This window comes from Panulirus ornatus, chromosome 27, assembly GCF_036320965.1.
Source record: "Panulirus ornatus isolate Po-2019 chromosome 27, ASM3632096v1, whole genome shotgun sequence".
NCBI classification, from domain to species: Eukaryota; Metazoa; Arthropoda; class Malacostraca; order Decapoda; family Palinuridae; genus Panulirus; species Panulirus ornatus.
Window position 1 is genome coordinate 799362 of NC_092250.1, and position 22525 is coordinate 821886.

At 36.0% G+C, this 22525-nt stretch overlaps 1 protein-coding gene across 2 annotated transcripts in view; it reads right to left on the minus strand.

The window, feature by feature from the left end:
- Positions 1-22525, minus strand: part of LOC139757513 (uncharacterized) — a 51370-nt gene that overhangs the window by 9320 nt on the left and 19525 nt on the right. For both annotated transcript variants that reach the window (XM_071678025.1, XM_071678026.1), the window contains 7 exons: positions 21860-22337; positions 18060-18205; positions 16095-16251; positions 15439-15544; positions 12667-14084; positions 10391-11548; positions 9659-9697 (listed from right to left, as the gene is read on the minus strand). In XM_071678025.1, the coding sequence (XP_071534126.1) occupies positions 9659-9697; positions 10391-11548; positions 12667-14084; positions 15439-15544; positions 16095-16251; positions 18060-18205; positions 21860-22337 (3502 nt within the window). The remainder of the gene's footprint in view (positions 1-9658; positions 9698-10390; positions 11549-12666; positions 14085-15438; positions 15545-16094; positions 16252-18059; positions 18206-21859; positions 22338-22525) is intronic.

The following is a 22525-nucleotide window of genomic DNA, read 5'->3' on the forward strand; positions in this document are numbered from 1 at the left end:
TTGCATTTGCTGAATTTACATAAGAGTGTATTCTAATGTTTTTAAATCAAGCACAAGAAAATTACAAATTGCCTTCTCTTGATCATGTAACACACACACAAACCATTAGATGACTCATAATACACGTGCAGTTCATGAATAAAAAAAAAAAGGTTTCAAAATACATTTAACAGTTCAAGTTTTGAAAATACATAATTTTTGGAAGTAGACAATATCTAGATTTTGGAATTTTAAGAACTTTCAAAAACATTGGTCCACAGACTGTGGTCTGAATACATAATATCTTTTGACAGTGTGTTTTGTAAACTTGATGCAGGTTCTGAAAGTTGTTTGTTGTAATGCATGTAAACACATTCAGTGAAATCATTGTATGGTTTATTTTCCCATAACAGTTCACCATTTCCTGTGCAGAAGGTACAATCAAGAAGAAATGGAGAATGGCCTCATTTACTCCCATTCACATACATGCAGTATTTGTGGCAATTCTAGAAAAAATCAAGCTGCATCACAGCTTTAGTGATTGCTATGAACAACAAGGTTCTCTATGGAACCTAAGGAATCACATGATAAGCTTTCAGTCCAGCCATGAATTCTCAAACAAACTTTGACAGAATCTATCCCCAGAATTTAAGTCATTAAGTACAAGAGTCAAACAAGCTTGATGTGAAACAACTCCTTGAGAACAAAAACAGAAAAAAAAAAAGGGCCACAATCATTCACACTCAGTCTCAAGCTGTCATGTGTAATGCATCAAAACCACAGCTCCCTTTCCACATCCAGGCCCCATAGACCTTTCCATGGTTTACCCCAGACGTTTCACGTGCCCTGGTTCATAATATGTTCATATTCCAGGCAGTAAATGTTTATGAGTAGGTCAATGGAAAACAAAAATAATCAGCCAAATATTCAGAAAAAAAATGTGTTGATTATTAGAACGCCCAGCAGACCAACAGGAAAAAGGAAAGAAAAGCCCTAATTCGAAAATGATGCTTTACTACAACAGCATATTCATGTTGGCATAACTGTTGTTCTTTAACACTTTTTCTAGAACCGAGATTAAATGATATCAAGACTACAGAGTTCATAATAACTTTAGTCACACCAGTTACTAACCATGAACTGTTTATTTCAAACTTTTTAAAACTGGACCATCCTGAGCTAGGAAAGGCAAAAAACTTGGTCCAACCAAGTGAATCAAATGTGTGATCCAAAAATGCTTAAGACCTGAAACAGGAAAACCAGGAGACTTCCACAGCATTCTAACATAAAACATCTATCAAGATTCATTCCCAGCACTCACCATCATGGATCATGCTTGTTTCACAATACTGTTGTTTCTTCTGCAACCACACATATTGCATAAATGTCTATCAAGTTCTTCCATAAATAATCTTAATAATCTGTTGAGTTTTCTTCTGAAAGTTTCCATATTTACACCTTTCAGCCCATTCATTGCAGAATTCATCAAAAATGACACCCAAAACAAGAAAAGGAAAAAGTCTTTATTGAATACATCTACTGTGTTACTAAAGAAAATACCAAAAAAGCAGTATACTTTCCTATGTGTTGGAGAGGGAGGGTGTTGAGTGGCTGGCAACAGAAATGCCCCTTATTCATCTAAGTATACAAAAATCATATTTCTTTTCCAAGTGTGCTTTCATTTTGGAAACACCTAAACACATTACACACTTAAAGGATTTTTTCCTTGCATGATTTCACACATCTCATATGTATCATTTACATACTTTCCATATTATGTATATGTATTTCTTATGTATCACATGTACCAATATCATCTATGTACTTGCATTTAAATAACACAGCTTTCCTTTACTTTACTTCATGAATTAATAAGAAAAAAGGAAACTTTACTTTCATCAAAAATTACATGCCAATACATGAAAAGTTTTTCTTTTATTCTAAAAATTACTAAATCAGTAGATGTGTACATGTGGCTTCCTGCCAAAATAACGTATGTGCACTGTGATGAATTGTGCGTGACAGATGCATAATAATTTTTCCAGCAGTGGTGCAGGTTGCTCATGAAATATATGGATGAAAGATGGAGTCAAACACCATCAGGGAATTCAAATGAAGGCAGGAACCATTCACCCTTAAATAAGCAGCCTTGTTTGATTCCTCATATGAATCATGTAAGTGTTAAGTTCTCTCATCTCACTGGGCAGAATATTGAAGTCTCTCATCTTTCTTGCCTAGCACTTGAACAAATTTTTCTCAGTTCCATTTATGAGATATTCTGAAGAAATCTTATAGATTTATCTGCCGTTTTTTCCAGTATCTGAAGTTTTATTTCTAGGATATTTACTTTGACTGATTACTTCGATGCTACCTAACATGATTCTCCTCTTTCTAGACTGAAGATCTGGTTCTTTCAACTTTTAAAAGAGGTTCATAGGTTTGATCCCACAATTCAGCTTATTAAAGTGCTTATTAAAGTTGTTTATTTCCATTTGTTAGGATGGAGATCATACAACACTGTATTATTCAATTTCATGTCTCAAGGGTGCATTAAAGATTTTCATCAACAATTCCCTTTCTTCCAGTGAAAGATCTCATCGTCATACCACTCCTTACTTGGCTTGACAAGCGCATGCATTTATCACCCTTACAAAACCTATCCACAAACAGATTAAGTGACATCTCACACAACTTGTCACACTCTCCCTCCTCTCTTGATAAAATCTCTTCACTGCCTCTAATAACTTTCTTTTCATAACTTATATTCATAACAACTTCCATGAGCATCTCTATGCTCTCTCCAGATCCATAAATACCACAAACAAATCATCATTATCATTCTTATGATCATCATTATCATGCAACTCCTGGACTCCTTTTATCTCCTAGAGTTTGAAGGCTGCATTCTACCTAGGATTAAGGAAATGATAGGCTCCAGTGGAGCGAGAATGTCTTTAACAATACTACTTTCTACCAGGATAAATCCTTCCTGCAAGTCACTTCTCACTAATAGTGTAATCGATTGCTGGCAGACTCTGGAAAATGTCATATGCCTCATAAAATCAAAGTGTTGAAGTCACGAGAAAAAGGCGAGCTTTTGAGACAATGCAAACAAACAGGCTCTCTTTGGAATGAAGTCCTTTACTACTATAGCCTATTCAAAACTGCTAAGCAGCTATAACGAAAATGCTGAATTAGTCTATAATAATCTTCCTTCATCAATGCAGTGAAACATCAGTCATGTCACAACTGAAGATAAGTCAGATACCAAACTTGATTTAGAATCAACCAGGTCCAACTACATAATAATCTATGTTTACATTAACTGCAAAGGTTTTCAAAAGAATTCAAAATTCTTCTGTCATGTGTGATGGTGTTGGTGGAGTGGATGACTGTTTACATGGTTTCAATTCCTGACCTATCCTACCCCAAAGATGGCACATGGGTGTCTTGTGAATTTCTGAGTTGAATTCGAAGTACCATATTAATTCATTTGAAGCAAAATCACACAGTGGCATAATCCTCCCATCATGTATCTACTACGCAAGCAAAATGCTAGTACACAGGATTAGAGAAAAGCAAATAATGAAGAGAGAAAGTGAAATATAAAGTGATATTAAACCTGAGAAGATAAAAATAAAAAAAAAAATTCAATGAAAGAAATTTTGTTTTAAAAGTAAACAAGCACAGGAAACAGGTCTTTGGTATAAACAAAGGTAAAGATGGTCATATGGTGGTGAAAGGGAAGAGAGTTCCTTGGGAATCATGATTAAAGGTTTTGCCATAATAAATGAGAAGGTGTTGGAGACTCAAGTGACCATAGTGGACTGAAAAACTTTGAAAAGGAAATAAGAAATTTGGTAGTGTGCTTTAAAATTGAAAACTAAAATATGAAGAAAAAATACCGTGATGAGGAGTGGAGACAAAACAAATATACATGAAATAAAGAGAAATCTTAGATATGCATGAAAAATTGAAAGTAAGCCACATCACAGAAAGAAAGTTCTTATTAATTTGTTGTATGAAATGGATGACTGTGCCAGAAATTAGAAAATCTGAAAGTGAACACTTTTTTATTTTTTCTTCTAGCTAAGCAGATAAGGTTGAACCATGAGAAAAGTAAGGTTAAAAAATAAAAGAGGAGGGAAAGGGTCTTTGGATATAAAGACTTCATTATGTAATAGTTTTGCCATCTGGCATTGTGGAGATAGTTTTCCACAAGAGGAATATGTAAGAAGCATTCATTGATATGAGGGAAACAGGTTAAGGTGAATATGTGTCATGAAAATTTCAAGTTTTTTATATTACGAATGGATGATGGCTGCAAGCTGACTGGTTCGTCTGCATGCGTGAGAGCATGTGTTGCTGAATATGGTTTCAAAGGAATGCTGTTGTGTGCCACACTGTATAATGTCATCATAATTGTGTCATACACATTCATCATAAAAAAAATCCTAACATCTGATTTGCTGAAACTTCAAAAACCTGGAAAATATTGTCATTTTGTTAAGACGAAATCTTTTATATCATGCATTATCTTAATCATTCCTATTCATCTACCAAGACTGTGACATTGTGCATACAACTGTTTTGAGGAAAGAGCACAATTGTGTGGAAGCTTATGAAAAAAAACTCAATGCCCCTGTGGTTAAATTTTTTAATGTATTTTTCTAAATACATTAAAAAATCTAAGAATAGAAATCCAGGAATTTTGGATATTTGATGTACTGCTAGAATAGGTATATCTGGGGTATAGTCAAATCATCATGGCACTGACAGCTGTGTGTAGATGATAATATTCAAGTGAATCTTATCATAAATCGGATAGAATGGAAGAGTGATGCTGGGTGCAAATGAGCATAAGGTTATAGCTACTGTGTCTGAAGACGGCAATCCCTGTATAGAATCAATGTGAATGATAAACAACCAATAGATAAGAGAATTTAGGCATTTCTTGATATTTTAAGATGGTAATGGGAGACCATAGGCATTATCAGAATAGCACAAGAAACAGTCGATGATGCTTTGGAAGCTCTGGAAAATGGGAAGAAGTAAAGAATGTGCAAGACAACCACATAGTTCTCATTCAATCTGCTTTGAATGGGTGCGAACCCCTAAGTTTCATGAGTACAGACACAGGAAAAACAGATCATTTGAAAATTAATTTTCATGAAAGAAGGACACTTCAGTGTTGTTACAAAATACAGTTTAATATGATTTATGCCTCATTTCATTTAGGGGAGGTCCCCAGTGGATGAAAACAAAAAAAAAAAAAAGTGCATGGTTGACCTAAAACTTTAACTGATGAGGCATTCATGACCCACTTCACTTCATGTGTACACATGCCATAACACTGAAACTTAAGATGGGGAAAGGGCGCTGCTCCATCTTCATAACTTGTAATCTACCACAATAACGTGTCTTTCCATCAAAATGTTTTCTGAGATGGGCAGAAAGGTGAGACTAATTCATACTCAATTCACAAGGACGACTATGTAAAAGAAGATCAACAATTTCAACAGTACTCTGCAACTTCCTTTGTATTAATTACATTCTAAATAATTGTCCAAAAGGAATTTATTGCAGATAATATTCAAATTACCGGAGGGGAAAGGGAATCTCCAGGCAACAGAGAAAACAATATGTATAGCCTGGGAACAGAAAAAAAGGATTCTGAAAAAATACTTCCGAAACCAATATTTCCTGTTCTGAATGGTCAAATTTTTACGTGACCCGCCTGTGTTGTGTGAGATATTGGCAAAGATGTTTGGCAAAGCAAGTGATCTAATCAGGTTACAGAACAGACGACATGCCTATCGCTTATTCATTGCCAGGAAAAAAGTACCATCACATATCATGCAGTGTAGCTAACAGCTTACCATCAAGCAGTGCATCAACAATCTACAAACAGATCATGACCTCTCTCTTGTGACATCATAATCTATTAATACTGCCTGATCCATTAGTAAAGATCTTATGAGCAGACAAAAATATACCAATTAAGGAAACATTTTATGTGCAGAATTTTTTTTTTTTTCAATTTCTTTTAGTCAAAGAATACAATAGAGCACTAATCATGTGTTTGTGCCACAAAATTTCTTCACAGAGCACTAAAATCAGCACCATATCTGCCCGTGAACAGTAAGGATAAGCAAAGCATGAGGTTGAACAATTCTGTATGCATTCCTCAGTGGCTCAAAAAGGTGCTAACTTAGAAAAAAAGCTGTACATCAAAGAATCAAACAAGTAAAAAAAAAAAAAAATACTTACTTCAAAAGAGAGATTGTATGTGACTGCACTTCTATAAATGTGAAAAAGCAGTAAAGACACTTTAAAGTGAAAAATAATTAGATTAATGGGAAAGGCAACACAGATTTAAATCATGCTAAACTCCAGTGATTGCTAAAAAGACAGAAAAGAAGCTTTAACTATTACACACTCCTCAGTCTAATATTTCAAATAATACAAATTCATTCCAACATTGATCAATTAACACAAAACTTCAAGTCCTCTTTCTGATTTCTATCTGTATGATTGGAAATACCAGGTTTCAGTCTGTAAATCCAAAAACAAGGTTCTATGACCAACAATAATGAGTTTTAACATCAAGAAAAAATTAATCGAAGTTAACATATAACACCGTCAATGTGACAAATAATAAAGACACGGGCACTTTTGATATGTCCCTCTTACTCTAACAGTTTAAAGCAACACAGATGTTCAAGTACATCTTTGACAATCAACCAACAGTTCAAGCACATCTTTGACAACCAATAAATTCAGTTACAGGCCAAAGAAAAAGGACTGCACAGCAAACTCATCCAAAAGATCCTAATTTTCATGTCCATCATCACTAAATAAAATTGTGTTGCAAGTACAAAAACAAGATAAGTATGCTGAGAACACTTTTAACTTGAAACAAGACACCCTAATACTCAGCTCCAAATACATCTACAACAAAAAGCAAAACTCAGTCAGTATTAGCTGAGCTATTTAACATACAAGATCTTTTGCATCATCTAACATCATTGATCTCATTTTCTTTGTACACTCTTTTGCTGGTTTTTTTTCCCCCACATTAGAGAGACAGCACCATTAACAGACGAAGGAAAGGCTTCATTCACTCGCACCCATTCTCTAGCTGGCATGTGTAATGCACCAAAACCACAGTCCCATATCTGCAAACAGGCTCCGCAGCCCTTGCTGTAGTTTCCCCGGCTGCTTCATAAGCCCTGGTTCAGTCCAATGACAGCAAGTCAACTCCTGTATATGATATCTCATAATCCTGCAGGGAGGCTATTTTACACCCCATAAGACATTAAGGATATTGAGGATATTCCCTCAAAGGCCCAGTCCTCTGTTCCTAACGCTACCTTGCTAATGCAGGAAATGGCGAATAGTATGAAAGAAAAGAAAGAAGACATTAAGTACTCTAAGTCAGTGAAAACACATATCTGCTGCTAAAAGTCAAAATGCCTTCACATATGAAGATGCTTGAAGAGGCACAAAGAAACCAATTAAGAAAACTTCCACAGACATTTTGTCATCAACTGCACATATACCAAAAGCAACAAAGTATGATCACAGTCAAGGCAAACTATTATTGTTTAACTCCTCTTAAACCATTTCCTTCTTGAAAGAATGCCACGGCAGAAGGATCTGCATGAAAAGTCTAGAGAGATGAGATAGATTAACACACACAACCATGAAAGTAATAATGAACAGGCCACAGAAGTCATTAGCTCTGGCAGGCAGAAGCCTAGAGATGGCTCATATTTTTGATCATGCACTATGAAATAAATGCAAATACAGACACACAAAAGATCATTCAATAGAAACCATTAACATCTTAAAATAAATATATCTAAATAACAATTACAACAATATGCTCTACTGTCTCTCTACATGAGCAGTTCAAAGACAAAACCTACTCATGCTAAACAACATTTTCTTCAACAATCTCTACTTCCACATTATTTTAAAACACCAGTCCTGGCGGATGAACATCTTGCAGAAACTATTTTTAGTGTAGTTCCCATGATTCATATTGTGTGAAACCTATGTCTTATTCTTCCTTTGTGCTAGAATTGAATCTGACCATTCATCACCAGCAGGGAAATAGGTTACATGCCTTGATTAATGCATTCAATGATAATCTTGAATTCTTTTTCTTTTTATAATAAAAACATGCTTGCCTTTCCCATCTCAATGAGGTAGCATCAGGAACTTCATGATACATTACATCTTAAACTTGTCAAAAGGCTCTCCGTTTTTCATAATTGTAGTAATCATCGATTGCCATGCACTTGCTACTTGGAAAGAATGCAAACCTCTTTCGGAAGCAAATAAGGCCATCTTTATAAATAGGGCTGCAAGTGTGGTGGTGATAACGATATGTAAACAAGACGGTCAACCCCTTAATGGTCAAGCACTGCAGTCTACGTAGCATTCACTAAAATTTTTGAGCTTCACTTACAATGGTTTCCAACCCAACTTGTTCAAATTGAGGCTACACATTAGTATTTCTAACCTTTCTGCCCATAAAAACATATCATTAATCTATACAACAATGTACAAAAAAAAAAAATTCAATGATGTGGAACAAAGAAAGGTGATGCTAAAAAGGGAAGCAAGATGGCAGAGGTCATTAAAAACTTTTATGGATAAAAGGATGCTGAGACAGACTGAGCTCATAGAATACGTATAAAATAACGAGGAAGAAGATGACAGCATAGCTGATGGTATGTGAACAGTGAGAAGGAACACCACATATAATAGGAACAGATTTGGCGAATGGGTATGCCAACAGATTCTAAGAGAGTAATGACTGGTGACGGTGCACAGTGGAAACAGATTATGTATGAATGTGGAAAAGAGATAGATGTGAGACTCGCTGATATGCAGAGTGAATCGATATGAACTTTCTGGTAATACATAAGTCCCAGTTCACTCTTTTACATTCACACATGGGGATATGTACAATTTTAGTTTTGTTGCAGTATTCTTAAGACTGATTAGTTCAAACTATCTATCTAATTACAGTTTTTCTGTTAGACTGAGTGTATCTCTTCCAACTCATGCAAACTGGAATGTAGTAAGGTTTGTATATAGTGAGACAGAAGAGAGAAAAAGAAATGGAACATAAAGATCGGACAGATTGCTAGCTAACAATGTTCCTACAATTACCTGTGTATATGGGTAGTAACCTCTATGTTATAAGGTAGTGAGGTAGACTTGGACCCATGATGGCATGTGACTAGCACTGTGCATGCTATGGCTCAGCATAGCATCCTCTACATAGAGCTGATAAACAACCCCAGCTCTGGATTTGCTTGTGCAGTGAACCCTTAATCCTGTTTAATGTATCATCACACAAAACAAATTAAAATACTGTGCTAACTCCAATAAAATGGACATGTACTAATTAAAAGGGTGAACAAATTTTACTAGCCACGCTAACTGTCGCCACTGCAACGTCACCTTGTCCCCCTTGTAGAATGCAAGGGACAAAGCATGGATGGTGCTTCATACAGTGTATTCCATTCATTATCTATTGACCATTTTTTTCGCCAAAATATTCTTAAAAGTACCAGTCCAACAGATTTAGATATACAATGAAAAAGTACAGAGAAATATTAAGTTATAGAGAAAATAATGGTCATTATAGATAAAGTCTTACCATATTGCAGTCCCGGATTGTATATTCTTGGTCTTCCATCTAGTGAAAAATTGGAAATTTAAATGCTGATGTATATAACTCAAAAACACGGTAGAGTAAGTCAATCAATATCAAGACATCACTTAAATCAAATGTTAATCTAGATATGTGAATCTACAAATCTACGAAAACTTCAAAGCAAAGACAGTTGAATGTATTCTAAAATCCTAAGAGCCGATGAAAGATACATAAAGATGTCTGATAAGTCTTTATGTATATATTACATATTGTTCAAAATTCCTCAGGTCTGGTTAAGAACCTTAATTCTGCTATACAATCAAACACCATCAGTACTTGGTCAATAATTTTCTTTAGATAAAAAAATATAATGTACATATTTGTGACAATATCACACTTATAGTTTCATCTTCGTGATTAAAAAGGTCTAAGATTAAGTTGGTGAGAACATTTTGGTTCTGTTACAGTCACATACAGAATAATTTACAAAATGCTGAACTCTTGATATAGTGGTGTAAGTTAGTATGTTATCAGTGGAAGGTTCTTTAGCAGGTATATAGTTGTGTAGTATATTACTGTATTCATAAGAATTTCATATTAGTTAAAAGATAAATGACCATTTCTGTATATATATATATACATATATTCATATATCCATATTCTAAAGCTTCAATTAACTATTCAAAAATCAAACTAATAATAACAGCAAAAACAAAAATAACTGTGTAAACATACCTTCCTTTTTTTCCAAATTGGTTCATCTTCTAATTTTTCATCTAATTTTTCATACCACGGGGTCTCAGGGGGTTTCTCAGGAGACACTGGCGGCTCAGGAGAAACTGGAGGTTCAGGGCTGGCTGGTGGAAGCAATGATGGTGGTGGTTCATCTAGTGTGCAAGGTTCAGCTTCCTCTGTTTCACCCTCATCATCAACATTAATAACTTCGGTATCATCTGCTTCCTTTGGGCTGTCAATCTGGTCATCTGGCATCTTCTTGGGACCAGCAGATGACAGCTTGGGAGTGCCGAAGGCTTTAAACCACGCACTCAAATTGGGTGTTGCTCGCTCCTGTTTTATCTCTGGAGCCCTAGGGGTTGGGGGTGGTTCTTCAGTAATCCTCTCAGTAAAGTCTTCCACTTCTGGTATTTCTTCCTTTTCCTCTTCTTCTCTTACAGATGGAGCTTCCTCCTTTTCTGGCAATTTTTCCCATCTGTTTTCCCACGGGCTATCCCACTTCTCTTTTGGTTCCCATTTCTCTTCCTCATCAGTACTATTAGCTTCATGTGATGACTTCATACCAGTGCCAATGTCCCCTGAGAGGATAATACTGCCTAAACTAAGCTTAGGACTGTCTCCTACCTCACTATTTGGTACCAGCCCAATACGTGATTCTTTGGCTTTTGCTATAAGTGTGGTCAACTTTGAATGTTCCTGCTTATTAATCTTCCCAAAAGGGTGGGTTTTTGCTTTTGGCTTCCCTTCAGTAGAACTTTTTGTTTCTTTCTTAACAACACCTTCTTTCTTTGCAATGTCTTTTGATTTAATAATAGCCCCTGGCTTTATTCTTCCATCCTTAATGTCTTTAAAAAGTTCCTTAGTATTATCCAAATTATCCTTATCATTTTCCACTTTCTTTTCCTTTTTCAATTTTTTCTTCTTTGGTTCTTCTTCTCCATCAACTCCATCACCATTCTTCCTTTTCTTCTTTTTATGTGCTTTCTTATCCTTATCCTTTGGTTCATCCATCATCAGCTTTCGTCGATATTCAGCTTCAATTTTGTAAGCAATAGCCTCAAACTCTTCAGCTGTAACTTTGTGTGATGGAGAGTTACTGGCAGAAGAATATTCACTTATGCGTGGAACAGTTGAGTCATCCAGCATTGATGTTATATCCTGAGAAATACAAATACCTTGTAAAATTCATATTCAACCTTAACATTTACACAAAACATTTTGTTCGACTCATCTTCGTTGAAATAACAAAAATGGAAAGAAAATACTGCAGATACAAGGAAAAAAATAGAATATATGGCAGAACTATTAGTCTACTGGTGAGGCAGGTTGTTGATAGCAAAATGTACTTGCAATAAGCAGAAAAAAAGTTGGAGATGACTATGGGCATGGAAGACACATCAGGCCATATGTGCACAAGAGAAGGGTTCAATGAAAATATTTGCTCACTATAATTCTACTGGAACTCCCTCAAGGGGCTTCGCCATGGCAAAAGAGTCTCCATAAATGGTGAACTCCAATGCTGATTCTTAACTTTTAGTGCCTCACTGGCAGAAGGCAACTCTAGCGCAGTTTCCAAAGGCTCCTTCCTAGTGTTCCTACCAACTACTTCTACCTAATGCATCTATCTAATATTCCTGTCTAATGTTCCAACCTCCTACTTCTACCAAATGCTTCTGCCTAATTCTCCTTTCAACTACTTCATCCTAATGTTCCTACCTAATGCTTCAGCCTAGTGTTCCTACCAAATACTTCTATCTACTGCCCTCACCATTTTTCCGAAAGATAAGTTTAGCACACAATACTCACCACAAGAAAATCTAGCTACAAAGAATGAGTTGTGTGAGTTAAGCATTGCCAAGTATAGTTTGTTAGAAGGAGAGATTGCATGTTTGTGGAATGAGTGTCAGCAATCTGCATGTAGGTGAGACAGAGAGAAAAGACAGATTTCTGGGTTAGAGAAGTGCAACTTGACAACCACTGACGTGCTAGTTCACCATGCAGCCATCGCTAACCCTCCCTATACCCAAGGGGATGACTACCAACTGCTTTATGATTGGAAATGGCACTTGAGTACATACACCTCTTACATCTAATGCCCTTTCCTATACTTTCAGAGGGATAGCATATGCAACAATCATTTACAGATAATACTAGTATCATCAAGAACACACAACAGACTTCCTATCTAGTGCAAAATATTGGACCTAAAACCCTGAATCATAATTAAAAGATAGCACAATAATGACAACAGCAACTACATAAACAATTAACAATACCTTCAGTGTCTGCTCAGTAGCTGCAGAAAGAGCATCAATCGCAGCCATATTCTTTGCAGGAATCTTCTTTTTCTTGCTATTTTTCTTTTTGCTTTCCTTCTTACTCTCCTTCACCTTACCTTCTTTATGCTTCTCATGCTTTTCTTGTTTTTCGTGATGTTTACCGTGCTTCTCATGTTTCCCTCGGTGTTTGATTTTCTTTTTTTTCTTGCCTGCCTCTTCTTTGGTTTTTAGGGTCACTTTCGTTCCGTCTCTTTCCTCCAGCGGTTCCTCCTGGTCTTCTTCCTCAGAATAATCATACACATCCTCTACTTTAAGAATCTTCTTGGAGTCCTTTTCTGCTGCGTGCTTATTCTTCTTTTTGTGATGCTTCCCCTCTTTTGATTTGCTTTTGTGATGGTGATGATGATGATGATGGTGATGATGATGTTTTTCATGCTTGTCACCATGTCTGTGCTTCTTCTTTTCTTTGTCTTTACCTATGCCACCTTTCTTTTTACTTTGTTTCCCTGAATGATTATGCTTAGTTTTTTCACTAATTTTTACAAGTGTTTCTTCCTCCTCTTCTTCCCCCACCTCCTGTACATCATCATCTTCATCATCATCATCATCATCCTCCTCCTCATCATCATCATCATCCTCAATATCATCTATTTCACCAAACAATTCATTATGCCTTTCACTTAGATAGTCTGCATTACTTTTTTCATCATCATTTTCTTCCTCATCACTTCTATAATCGTTATTATTATAATACAAGCATACATCTGGTTCAACATCATCATCATCATCATCGTCATCAACATCATCATTAACAATTATTTTTTTGCTTACATCTTCCTTTCTCGGTCTTCCCACTTTGCTCTTAATTATTATCTCTTCTTTGCGGGGATCTTCAGTAATAGAGTCAGGTTCTTCTGCCATTTCCTCATCCTCCTCCATTTCATCATCTTCTTCAGGGTAAGGATCTTCCCTCACTAGAAGTGGAGGCTCCTCAAACTCATCCTCATCATCATCATCTTCCTCCTCATCATCATCACGGAACTCATATTCATCAATCTTTGGTTTATCTTTGTTCTTTTTCTCTTTCTCTTTGTCCTTTTCTCTGCTATATTTACCTTTTTTCCATTCTTTTTCTTTCTCAGTTGTTATATTCAAATCATTATTGTGTTTCTCTTTTGGCTTTCTTCCAACTTTCTTCTTCTTACGTCCTCTCTTCTTTGGTGTACCCTTTCCACCGTCTATTCTTGTATTTTCTTTTTCATCGCTGTTGCTTCTTCTCTTCTTCTTTCTCTTTGATGCTTGCTCATAACTCATGTCAATGTACATTTCTTCATCAGAGGAAAGGTCAGCTTCAAGGTACTTAGCTTTTAGCTTCGCAAACACCTTCTCAAGAGAGTAAGCCATGTGCGTGTATTCTGAAAATGAAATATCACCAAATATTAATGAACAGAATTGAATACCACAACCTAAGCAACCACCTATAATCTCAAAAAGGATTTAGATGATTATTCATGAGCTAGAAAATATCTTTCAAAATTATCAATATTCTTATCATTAACTTAACACTCAAAACTGAATGTAATGAAATCAGAGGCAAATCCTAACTATCATGAAACTGTTTCAAATCTGACAGGAATTTTCTTTACCTATGAGTAGCAGCTACTCTATGTCAATAAATGCATGTATGGGCTTTTCTATTACACAAAACAAAAGGATACATGAAGTAAAAGTAAATCTACAATAATCTAAAGATGGAATACTCTGATGTTTGAGTCGCTTAAAAATAACACATGTAAGGTGAATGACTAAAAGGGGTTTTGTATGTGAAGCAAGTGAAATCATATACGGGCAAAACCTGGTAGATAGACTGAGTATAGATAGGGGTACAAATGTGAAAAAGGTGAGTTCCTGGAAAAAGATTTTGGGGTACATAGGGAGGGAGGTTCTATATGAACACTTCGCTGTGCTGAGAAAACATACCATAACAGGGAAAGTAAAGCATATAAATATCATGTTTTCATGGCTTTTTAACCTCGTCCTGACAGTGACATATGCTGCTACAAAAGATGCAGACCAGAATATTTTACATATCTATCAACTGACAACTTACTGTTAATACACAGGGGTTGTCTGATGTGCAAGTCGCTGAGGCACCTACTGCTGTGAAATATGCTTGATATAAACAGGATAGGTCATTCCCAAATTTCTCTAATCAATCTACTTTTGTGGCATATAAAAGGTTCTGCCAACGACTAATACACTACTGAGACATTGCCTACAATGTATCAGGCACACTTTGAAATCAGGGTCACATCTCATTTGCGAGGGAAAGATCATGAACATGCTTCCATTTTTGTGGATTAAGTGAACCACCAATAATCAAATCCATTGTTCAGTGATGCCAGAGAACCTCTCCCATCCCCTCTCACTGGACAGCAGGATCACATCTGATTCCTCTAAAGAAGTGAATTTATGTATGACAGAAATAAGCTCAAATGTACAGCAAACTTGAAAGTGTCTTGCCTATTAAAGTCTGCAGTTTTTGCCATCATATACTGTGATGCACTTTCCAAACTATCATGATTGTATAAGTTCTTGTGAAATGAGCAATAAATTTTGCATAATCCAGTAAGTCATAACAAGTTATGAAAGATGTTAGAAAATTTCCTCCTCCCTTAAACACATACATCACAGCAGACACATTGATCCTTATGTAACTGCCATACTTTCAACATAACAAAAAATAAAGGACTCAATGAAAAAACTCACCACTCTCCGGACCATTATAAAGTTTACAATTGTCCATCATAAGTTTAAAGTCTCCTTCAAGCATTTCAACATTGGTGTAGTACCCAGCATCTAGGCGTTCCTCCATCTGAAAACATAATAAACTCTTAATCCAGGTACCACACAGCAACAGTGACTGACATGCCACACAACAAAGCAACTTCTTTTCTGTACATTGTATTGATCAATCAAATTGGTATGAGATCTCAGAACAATAAGCAAATACAAATTTTACCACACGGGGAAAAGATCAGGTTATAAAAAGTTATCGAGAGGGAATTACTGTTCACATAACCATCAAAATAACACTGAACATAATAAAAAGGAAATGGGGTTTCAAAATTAGTACGGCATGTGCTAACTCATGATGAATGACAGTAAATAAGTAAAAAAAAAAAAAAATGGATTCTTTGAAGTCTTTACAAGTATAGGAAGGACCAAGCAGAATCAAATCCATAGACAATTTTTCACATCACAGTGAGTCAACTGAATGGCAAATTTCCAAAATGAAAAGCCATTACAAAATTTTGTGAACCAATAAATTCTTTAACCTATCTGGCATGGGAAGAAACCTCTGTTGGCATTTTGATCAACAGCATTTCTCTCAACTTAACTGAACCTTGTTTTCAGGTACTAACCCTAGATATATGCATGGGTCTTCGAATGACTGCATAGTAGTTGGGTGCATATTCCTCTTCAACGGGATCATGAAACGGCCAAGCATCTTCATGGTCCCGGAGATGTTCAAGAACTTTGTACATCCCTGTTCGTAAGTCGTCTTCAGTTTGTAAGACCCTAAAATAGATTTGCAAAGAGTAAAATTCAGTGAGTCATCATCACTTACAATATCTAGATCTTTTACAGTAAATCATACTCTCTTACTGTACAAAATATGTAAAAACCTATCCTGAATTCCAAAGGTCTCAGAACACTTACTGCCACCATTTTCAGAAAACAAAAAGATTTTCCTTATATCTTTTCCATCCGATTCATCTGCTCCATTCTAAGATAAGCCTCACCTGCCTATTTCAGTGGAGAGTCAAAACATAAACACTTCCTCACCAAAACTAATTTTACCATAGGATGAATTAGGTAGAGCATTTCTTTAACATATTACAAGGTGGGTCAATTATCTCATTGGATCCAAAAGCCTGCCCCAGCAATGAAAGGAAAATCTACACATTTGCCCCAGCAGACTATATCAAATTGGACCAATTCTTTTCGGCCTTTTTACCTTACCGTCTCCTCACTAAGAATTCCTTAAAAGGGCATTGGATGCCAAATTCCAATGGAAAGACTTCCATAAAAAAAATAACTTCAAACAGCATTTAGAAGTCTTCTAGTGACATCATGCAGTCAGAATTTCCAAAAGGCCTTTCCAATTAACTCTATCATAGACTTTTCAAATCCACAAGTACTGCATAAACTCTCTTTTGCCTTTTACCTTTATATATATATCTATCTATTTATCATACTTTATCGCTGTCTCCCGCATTAGCGAGGTAGCACAAGGAAACAGACAAAAGAATGGCCCAATCCACCCGCATAACCATGTATATACATACACGTCCACACACGCACATATACATACCTATACATCTCAACGTATACATATATATATACACACAAAGACATGTACATATATACACATGTACATAATTTATACTGTCTGCCCATAATCATTCCCGTCACCACCCCGCCACACATGAAATGACAGCCCCCTCCCCCCATATGTGCATGAGGTAGCGCCATTTCCCGTATTAGCGAGGTAGCGCTAAGAACAGAGGACTGGGCCTTTGAGGGAATATCCTCATCTGGCCCCCTTCTCTGTTCCTTCTTTAAAAAGAAAAAAAAAACAGGGGAGGATTTCCAGCCCCCCCGCTCCCTCCCCTTTTAGTCGCCTTCTACGACACGCAGGAAATACGTGGAAAGTATTCTTTCTCTCCTATATACATATAAAATAAACATCTATAAATGCTGCATACACCTCTTCATAAAATTTTCTCTGCTACATGTATATAACTGGTCTTACCATTCTAATCCCTTCCAATATTTACTTCTTTTTATCTTAAATATTATCGTTTTCTTATTTTTTATATTAACAATTTCAATGGCGTATCCCCATATCTAGAATCAATCAAATACAAAGTGACCTGTTTAGTATACTAGTGGATATCGTAATCTTCTCTTTGCATGACTAGGAGAGTTACCGAGAAAAGTTTACCTAATTTAAAGCACATCCTCACTTACTTTCAAAACTTTTAGACTAAAATGCTATATTCTGCTAGATTACATGTTTAATACATAATACTGAGATACATTTCAGAGATCAGTAAAAACTGTCTACCTGATCATTTTTCAGAAACAAAATAATCATCACCATATATATTACATCAGTAACTTTTACAATTATATTTCATCAGAATCCACTGTGATAGACACCATGTTCCTGTAACCTAAAACAAATGTGTGTTATTATACAAGATCCTGAAACTGGAAAAAACAACACCTGCTGAGAAAAAGTATTTCTGACATACTAATGAAGTTCAAACATAAAACACACAAGATATTAAGAGATACTTGAATATTGGACAAAAACTTACATATGAGCACTCTTGACTTTCTTTTTGGTGGGCGGTGATGTGACGGAATTAACAGTAGTCACAGCAGGTTCTGGTACAACTGCAGCATGATTTAGTGAAAATGCTACTGATGACAAGGAGTTGTTGGTTTTTCTTCCACTGTATACCTGTAGAACAAGTATGTTATGAACTAACCAGCATAGATTACTTGCTAAATGCTACCTACACACGAACATACTACAATGTTTCTGAAATGATTATAAAATTAACAACATAAATCAATATTCCCTTGGAGCTTAAAGGCCAACATTTGCAATTCTGGAAGTATACATTAACAAAACCTGAACACCTCAGATAGCTTCAAAAACTAATAAGAATGAGAAGACTGGTAAAATTAGTTAAAAAAAGTTCTTAGCTTTCTTTATTATCTCCCAAGCTTAAACGCTCTTATCAGGCTTTTAAAGACTAAATACCCTTGGTTCAATTCTCTCCCCTTATCTTGTTTATCTTGTTTACGTATCCACTATACCCATAACCATAAACTTGGAATAGCAATGGGATTTATTTTTTGAATAATACCTTTATAAGTAGTATCAGTTACTTACATCATGGGGCTCCGGAGCTGTGGAAGAACCTCATGAGTGCCAGATGCATAAGTGCTAATCTCTAAGTGAAGGACTGTGGTTCAGGTATGTTGCTGACTTTAAGCCTCATTTTCTCTTAAATCTTTAAAATACAGTCATCAACACTGTGACTGCAGCATTCTTAACATCTACTATACATTGTGAGCAGGACACCCAAATATCAAAAAATCTCCACAAGATTATCATTATTATATTAAAAGAATTCTCCATAAAATCATTATAATTACCATCAAATAAAACTAAATTCTCTATATAAATGATGTACACCTCATCCTAAGCAAACATTGCTTACACGTCCTACGTGCCCTTTTAACTGCTGTTGCTAAGCATGTGAGGTACAACAGCAATACTGCTGGCATACGTAGTAAGAGACATGCAGCATTTGTAAGAGTGTTTGTAACATACAAATATAATTACTATGTGTTTTCTGCAATAATAGCTATCTTGTAAAAGTAGCATAGCTCCAAAAATTGTTACATAACATGAAGGCATAGATCTCAAACAAACCTATTCATCATCTCTGCATAAAATGAACAGAATAGGGAAAAATTCAGGAAGAGGCAAATTCAGGAAATTTTAGTATCTGCAGTCAGAGTGAACCAGAAATAAAACAGTGTTGTATTTGACTTCTATGTAATGACTGGGTTAATAGCTTCATTTAATATACTGCTTTTACTACAACTATCTTTCTAAGTTTCACAATGATAAAGAATTTTATTTTTCAATTTCTAATTGTCTTTATCCACAAACATTCATCTTGGTGTGTATTTGCCAGTTGTTTCATTACATTTCAAATAAAAATTCATTTTGTATCCACTGAGAAAAAATACTGAGGCAGTGTTTGCAGATGACAAAAGATTCTAGTAGTAGCTTATATATAATCATCTATCTATATCTCTGATGCCTGTTCCCTCCAGGAACTCCCTCAAGGAGGTGGCCATGGCAAAAGAGTCTCCATAGCTAGTGCTGCTCACCACAAGAAAATCTAGAGTTACAAAAAATGAGTTGTGTGTGTTAAGTATTGTCAAAAAAGTAATGTGTGACACGCAGAGATGTTTGCAGACAGAATGGCAGCAGTTCATGTGTGGCTGAGGTAGAAAGAAAAGACAGCTACTTGGACGGAGGAGTGCAACTTGACAACCCCTTAAGTGCTAGCTCACTGTGCAGCCATTAACAACCCTTTATAAATCAGGAGAAGCAACTGTAAAGTGCCAGTTTTTCATGCCTAGCTGCCTTAGTTACGCAGTGTCAGGAACAATCATACAATGAATGGGCTTGCTTACATACATCCAATCTCCAGTTGTCACGTCCCAGAGTATACCACCCACAGTCAAGCAGCCAAAACTACTTCGTATTTTTTTTCCTGACCGCTTAATATGCCCTGGTTCAGCTTATTGACAAAATGTCACCCCTAATGTACCATATCAATCCAATTCATCCCATCCAATACTACCTTCTCACACTACTGAATTTCCACGCCCCAATAACAAAATACCTTCTTCACTCCATTTTTTCATCTCTGTTTTCCATTTTGCCTCCTCATGCATGAATAGATATTGTAATGAAGTGTAGTAACTGCTACAAAAATTGCTCATTAGTGCAAAATTAGAACCCCTACTTGCCTGAGGACGATCACATAAAATAATCAAACAAAGATGTACCAAAAAGTGAATGATACTGGTGAGGACCTTTAAAAAAAAACGTCTGAGGAAAAAGCTAAGAGAAAGCAGGTGACACCAAAAGTTAGTGCATATACACATATGAACAATTAGTTACATAAAAACAATACAATATTCATCCAATACAGCAGAGTGAACTAGGTAAACTAAAGAGCATTTCTAACAGAATTAAAAATCTCAAGTACAAAGGTGTGAGAAGAAAATGCACAATAAAAATTAATGAACTTTTTCTAAAGTTTATAGGGTACTCTAAGAGAATTCTGCCAGTCCCCAGGCACCACACTTCAGGCCATACAAATGTCAACTAACCTGACTAACCAATCACCTATACTGCTACCCACATTCTTGAGATACTTAACCACAATCCCACCTACTCCTGCTGCTTTGCCACACCTCACCTTCTAAAAGGCTTTCACTATCTTACTTTTCACCGTACCATTCACCATGACTCTAACTCTATGCCACTTTATCCCAAACATCATGTCCACCAGTACTTCAAAATATTAACTCTACCTCTTTTTCATCTCTTATTTTCATCACTTCCTCAACCACTGTCTTTACTGTCACCCCACATATGTTCCCATGTTCATCCTCCACAATTCACCTCTTTCTAAATATATCTTACTCTCTCTGAATGTCATTAATAATCTCTCACTCTACCATTGGTTTGCCCTCTTTATCAGCTCTTATGCATTTTCATGACCTCCTGCCACTTTTTCCTGTACTCATTCCAAGGAGCTTCCATTCTTCAGAGGGCTGTGTAGGTGTGGGCCTATAACAAAATAAAGGAAGCTGGTTCCATGGTTTTTCTATCTCCCAGAACATTCTGAGTCTTGGGCATGGAATTTCATTTCTAACAGACAATGCTATGGCTGTCTGCTGCTACATGAACAAAAGTTCTTGCAATCCTTACTTCTCTTGGAGTTAGCTGAAAAGATAGTCTCCTTGGCTATGTTTAAAGGCCTTTTACGTCTCTAAGCTCTATTATATCCAAGGGGAATGAATTGTTAAGTGGTAGAGTGAAATGTAATACTTTGAGGTGGTTTGGGCATGTGGATAGAATGCAGGATGGAGAGTTTATAAGGAGAGTGTATGACAGTATTCTTATTCTAAATGAAAACCTTTGATATCCATTATATCATGCAAGTTTCCCCTTCACTGAAATCTTGCATCTTGCAATGCTTCCTTGTAAATTCTATTACACATATTTTCCAGCCGAATAACTTCTGTTTACATTATTCTCTCTTCATAACCATTTCTAAGATAACATTTTCATACGAAAAATCAAAACAGAATTCTTCTAATTTTTTCCTATTTTCATGGAAGGGCAACTCCTATGCAAAAAGAAGTTAGCTTGGGTAAGACCTAACCAGATGCACAAACATTATAATGTGCAAGATCCAGCAAAGGCTTGAAAGATACAAATACAGCATCATTCCTACACTGAAGATCTCACTTACGATAAATATCATAGGAAATACTAACGAGAATGACTAACCTGTGGTTTGGTGTTCTCTTCAACTTCCTCATCTGTGAAATCCTCCTTCATAACCTGCCTGTGTGATCCTGGTTTCCTTCCAGGCTTTCTACCCCGCCCTGGCTTTCTTCCTCTACCACTTTTAACTTTTTCCTGAGGTTCTTCAGTACTATTCTTTCTTGGGCGGCCTTTAACTTTTTCCTCAGGTTCTTCTACACTATTCTTTCTCGGCCGGCCTCTTACTCTTTCTTCGGGTTCTTCGGCACTATTTTTTCTTGGTCGGCCTATTCTATTTTTTTTCACTGGTTCTTCCCAAGTGTCCTCATTATGATTAAATAGATCAGTGATTTCAATCATTTCAACATGTGGGTCCACTTTTTCTCTACTTTTGCCATCAAGACCTTCACTTCGCTTTCTCTCTCTAGGAGACTTGTTCATTTTTGGAGGTGATATCTTTTCCTGTATCACCTCCTCTTTTAAAACTTCACGCACATTTTTCCTGCAAAAAGTACGAATGATTAAAGTACATGTGATAAAACTAACTCTTACTGTACCTTTATCATCTACAACAACTGATCTTTCTGAAAGTATTACACTGTAATTATGCCATAACAAAACTGTGTGGCAACTAACTTTACTTTTTCCCCAAATTATGATTGTTTCTTTTTACAAAACTCTAAGGTCTCT